The 5,957-nt window shown below is 38.6% G+C and overlaps 1 protein-coding gene across 1 annotated transcript; it reads right to left on the bottom strand.

Annotated features, from left to right (window-relative positions):
- Positions 1-4,724: 4,724 nt before the first annotated feature.
- LOC102379716 (mas-related G-protein coupled receptor member H-like) lies at positions 4,725-5,717 on the bottom strand. The gene has a single exon (XM_006033969.1). The coding sequence runs from the start codon at positions 5,715-5,717 to the stop codon at positions 4,725-4,727; it is 993 nt and encodes a 330-aa protein (XP_006034031.1).
- Between the last annotated feature and the right edge of the window lie 240 nt (positions 5,718-5,957).

Below are 5,957 nucleotides of genomic sequence, written 5' to 3'. Positions count from 1 at the left end.
CCCGCCTCACCCCCGCCATAATCCAAACCCCTGAAAACCTAAAAATTATTTAATAGGTGTGGGGGGAGAGGGAAAGGGGAAGGGGGTAGTGGAATTGCAATATTCAATATTGAAAGTTGAACAATTGGACTCCTATGGCAAAATGCTTAGGGCATGTTTCTAGTGCTCAGATGTGTTAGTGTTAGGTTCAAGTTAAAAGCTGCACCCACTTGACTCATCTGTAAGTGAATATCTAGTCATTTGAAATGGAAAGTAGAGGCAGATGGGCAGGACTTTAGCTTCATTATCCCTTTGAGTGCTGTTGGATACAGAAAATAGTGTGCATTGAACATTGCAGTTGTGTGGGCTATTAGACCCCGTAAAATTGACTTTGTATGTTATACATTTCAGTTAAGAAAAATGCTATGCAAAGACTCATAGCTGATAAAGCGTGATGAATAATGCATAAAGAATCATACACAATGAAACAATCTCCACTGGGACCCCCCAGACTTAACACAATCTCTACACAAGTACTTCCTGAAGCTAGCCCAGCTTGTAGCTCCTAGAGTAGGTGAGCCATGGCTCCTTAGACTCTGAGATCAGTGAACAGAATCCCTCTATCACCAACTAAAGGGATAGGAATAAAGGGAAAGAATACCTGTCATTTTACAAGATAATCTCTTTATTGTAAAGTTAATAAAAGTTTAATAAGCATTCAGACCAGGCAATGGTAATGCAAAAACATAGTTGTGCCTGTAAGGGGAGACACAGATGTGACCCCAAAAATCTCTGAGGTCTGGCTGACCACTGTATTCGTCAATCCTCTCTGTGTTCACAATCACAGTTATGCATTCCTTAATCACCTGCATCAATCTGCATTTTGATTGGAGGATATGTTAATGTAAGTAGTTGGTCATGAAAACACATATGTGCAGAGCTTACAGAAATAATTTTCCATCCTAATACCTGTGTGATAATTTCACCAAGTCTTGTTAAACATCCATTATTTAACGCAGCTTATCTCTACAGGCTGTCTGCAGAGCTTTTCAGATTGGTTTTGACCTTTGACAATGGGTGAATAATGAAGGGTAGTGACTGTTGGTTCCTATGGTTAATGGTGTAAGTTATTTTGATCAATTACTCTGCATGTGAAAGATTGTCTAAATCTATCTCATGCATTTTGTCCAATAAAAGATATCACCCAAAGAATTCCTTGCCTCTCCCGTATTCCCTGAATTGTCACAGCTACACCATCACTCCAACACTACCATCAATTTGTTTTTGTTACTGTGACTGAGCACATAGTTCCTTTCTCTCTTTTTGGTCAGCAAACTGGAATCTAGCCTTACAGTTCCGTCTTTGGACAAAGTAAAAGCAGATTTTCTAGTATTCTAGTTTACTCTTAAAGCAACAGCGTCATTTCTTTATAGAATGGAGAAAATATACAGGAAGGAGGAACTCATGCTAAAGTCTCGAATGTATTCCTTACAACCAGGTCCAGTCATTTGCATTCTAAAGAAATAATACATCCTTGGATCTTGGAAAGGATTTTTTTTCTTTTTTAAATTGGGACTGATGCTTTGTTTTTATTTCTTTCACATTTTACAAACTGGTAAACTAGTAAACTGGTAAAACATTGGTAAACTAGTAAACTGGTAAACATTTTGTCAAGCTAAACTTACATCTAAATTTGTTAGTCTAATATGTATTGCACTTTTTGTTGTGGGCTATGGCTGAAACACTATAGTGTGAAATTCCAGTTCCATTTAGTGAATGTATACATATTATTCAAACAGCCTGGTGACCAAAATCTAATGATTAAGCACTGACATATTTTAAACTAAAACTAACAGTGACCAATAAAAAAGAAATGTGTTATATGAAATACATCAACAGGCTAATTACCATAATTTTATAGTCATTCACCAGACTCATTTTCAATTAACTTCAGATTAATTGGTTGTTCATAGAAACAAGCTGAAATTAACTGTTAAACATGTTTTGGGTTTTTGTTTTGTTTTGTTTTGTTTTTTACATGTGAACATAATAATAATATAAAGTACATGGCCATACCAGGACATGTACATGAACTATATGCACAGCCCCATTACTCACCTGAATGGTGATGAGTTTTATCCTCTTGCTCCACAGATGAAGTGTCTCTACAGCCTCTCTCCTGCAGCCTGCTTCATAGATGAAGGTGTCCAGGTCTGTAGTGAATTAAGGACTTCCAGAATGTTATGGGTAGTTTACCTAAGGATCCAGTATTCAGGCTAATACAGATGCGATGCTGTAGTTGTTACATTGCAGACCCAGTTTCTAGACTACCATCTTGCTCTGTCAAGATGGGCAACAACCATATTAGTAAGCAAGAAATGTGATTTTGTTTCAAGCTAGCACTCCAAGATCTTTCCAAATAGATGCCTTTGTAAGGCCAGAAACACTTCTAGGACATTATTCCTCCAAAGTCTGATCTAGCACTCTTCATCCCTTCTTTGTACAAAATCCAAACTTCAATAGGATTATTAGGAAAAATCATTCTTCTTCTAGCTGTTATATGACAACAGACATATTCAAATACATTCAAGTAATTGTTGCACACCATTGTCCTGGATAATGAGCTCCCAAAAGCATCCATGGTTTCTCTATTGGAATAAGTTCATAAAACCATCTTGTTGCCTCCACCTCTTTGTGGCAAACTTTCAAAACTAAGATCAGAAGCTCATTTTTTCCCCTGTTTTGCTTTGCTTTGCTTTGTTTCGGTTTGTTTTTTTTAGCTCCAGCTTCTTTCAGCTCTATACTTTCCATTAGATGTTAATACACTTAGCTCAGGGGTGGGAAAAAGTGCACCTATCTCCTTGAAACTTGGCAGGCTTTGTGGCCTCAGCAGGGGCTAGCATTCCTACAGTTTTGACCCCGCTATGGCATAACACATACATGACACACAAGGTTTGCTTTCAAAATTTTGGGGTGCAGTTTCCCAGCACCCCCTGTACCTATCTCCTTGAAACTTGGTAGGCATAATGCACTCAGAAGGGAATACCATTACTGCAAGTTTCATCCAAATCAAGCTAGAAATGACAAAGTTATAGGCTGCTTTGTCCTTCCCTATTATAGCCTATGGATGAAATGTTGAAACAGTATTGAAACGGTGAAATGTTTGACTTGCTTCATTTTGTTTCGAGGCTGTTTTGACTATATCTGCTCCATTTCAATTTTACCTTGAAACAGGTCAAAACAGCATCAAAACAAAACTGGTGGTGACATTTTGCACAGCCCTACTGTGTATCAATAAATTTGCCTATCACTAACTTTAGTCCCAGATCAGTCCCCATGCAGCGTTAATGTGCTTCAATGCCTGCATGTGTAGACTCCAGTCGATTTCTGCTTATTGCACAGTAACTTATTGCACAGTAAATTTTAGCCGGCATAAATGCACATGTAGATATGCCCACTGTTACACATCCTTTTGTGGGTAGCTTGTCTAAAATGTGCTGCACTGATATGGCATAAATTTATTTGTACATAAATGAAAAGCTGGGTCATATAGTACTCTGCCTCTTGCATATAATTTGGAGTAAATCTGGGTTCTTCTTTACTTATAATTTTAAATTTTGGAAAAGAAACATAACAGAAACACTGCATACAAAATTTACAAAAACTTGTAAAATTTTATTTTGTATGATATCCACATGCCTAAATGTGTATGAGAAAAACATGCAAAATTACTATTAGGTGCAGCAGTTATTGCCATGCATTGCCTATGGGCCTTTCCTGAGAGTAGGCCCTAATGTAACAGGGGTTAAATAAACCCATAGTATGAAACAACGCCTTATCTAAAGACCTGCCAAATAATATCAGCAAAAGTTAAAATAGGTTCACAGAACAGAAGCACCTTTCCCACACTCCCACTATAGCCAGTGACCTAGTCCAACTGGTAACCTTGTTGTCTGGATATATTTACTGGAGAACAATTCAACATTGTAGCAAGAGCTACCTTTATCATTAACATTGACTTTGCTACTGCATAGATGTTAATGCTAAAAACTAAAGGAGAATAAAAAAATATCCATTCTACATTTGGCCTGCAACACTGTAGGCATACATATAAAAATAGAGAAGCAACATCAGAATACAAGTACATTATTTATAATGTCAATACATGTTAACATAAGGTACCATCTTACCCTCTGAGAAACACCCCCCCCCCATAATTTTTAGTCAAATGGTTCTACCTTTCTCTGGTGTCCAATGGCAACTTAATTGTTCAAAGGAATAAGGCCTGTACTCAGTATCACAGCATTTAGAAATTTGAGGTTTGAAGGATTGTAATGCACTAGTGAATATGGCAACTGATTTAATAAAGAGAGGGCTTGGTCCTCCTAATTGCATTTCAGCTGCTTTACTTAGGACAGAATCTGAGCAGTGTGCAGTTGCAATTCTGTTCCATTGAGCTTCTCAGTAGTTGTCAAATCTCTTCTAACCTACATTTTCATTCAAAATATACATAGTTGTTCCTATTCTTGCCTAAGATGCATTTGACCTTTCAACACAAAATCTAGAATGCCTACAATGAAGCAAAATTATTTTATTTAGACAGATTATTACTACCTTGCCCAGTTGACTTCAAAAGCAGCCCAAATAACTTTGCAGGTAAGGGATATACAAGTAAAGGGGGGCAGTTATCTGTAATCTGACCCTGCACACCAATGGTACTATTCAAATAAATACCACAGAGATTGTCACACTGATACAGTGGCATCAGGGTTACAATGGGATATTGTTGTCATTTCAGGATCTGCATCAGTGGTCTCCTGTTCACCTCTGCAGTCTATCTTTTCCTCAAAGACCTTCTGGAGTGCAACTTTCAGAGTGTCCCTGAAGCGGCGATCCCTGTAGCTCCCAACTAAGAAATAAATGATTGGGTTAAGGCTGCTGTTTACACAAGACAGTACAAAACCAATCTCAGGAGAATATAGAAATTTGTAATTCAAAAATTCAAGCAAGATCAGGGCACCCAGGGGAACAGCAAAAATGAGAAAGAAAAGGATGGTGAGAAGTATCACTGTAAATAGCTTTCCTGTTTTGAAGTGGTGAGAATTACAACAAACCCTGAAGAACAGGGTCAGACTAGACAGAATCATAAGGGGGGTGCAAATGAGGAAATCTAGCACACCAATAGTTATGAGTATTTGCTGACAATTGTGCAGCGTACTCACACTACAGGAAATGTAGCCAAGTCCACAAATTAGGAAGGAGAGGGCCCACAGCAAGGCTGACATAATGGAAGACAAGTGCTTTGGGCGGTGGCATCGGAACCAGACTGGAAAGAGGACAGACAGACACCTCTCAATGCTGATGGTTGTCAGGAGGTACAAGCCAGTCCCATACATGAAAAGATCCAGAAACAGGATTATTCCAAACTGAACTCCTACATTAAACTGCATTAAATATTGAACTGTTTCAACTGCAATGCATAGAAGATAGCCAAAGTCAGCAGCCGCCAAGTTCAAGATGTAGATGCTGAAGGCATTCCTCTTAATGCGGAAGCCAAGGAACCAGATGACAATTCCATTCCCTACCATCCCACATGCTGAGCTGATCAAACAGAAACTCTCCATGAACTTCAGCACAGCATATGATGTCTCCCTCTCTTTCATATTATCATTAGAACTAGTCCCAGGACCCATGCTGGTCTCTTCCAAGAGCACAGATGTTGGAATCAATCCACTCATACTGAGACTGTCTTCCTTTCTTCGCCTCGCTCTCTTACACACCTGTAAATGGGGAAGAAGCAGAAGGGAAATAGTGTCTTGGGGCCTGGTAACACATTTAATTTTAGGAGGTTCTGGGATCTCTTCACCACTGGATTGCCCACACATTAAGACATATAATCTAGTTGTAAGTAGTCTTTAGGCATCTTAAAGTTCTGCCACTCTAGCAGGTGAGTAGACAAAGTGCTGCAAATTGAGGAA

Source organism: Alligator sinensis, unplaced genomic scaffold (genome assembly GCF_000455745.1).
Source record: "Alligator sinensis unplaced genomic scaffold, ASM45574v1 scaffold706_1, whole genome shotgun sequence".
NCBI classification, from domain to species: domain Eukaryota; kingdom Metazoa; phylum Chordata; order Crocodylia; family Alligatoridae; genus Alligator; species Alligator sinensis.
This window is presented reverse-complemented; position numbering and strand designations above follow the sequence as displayed.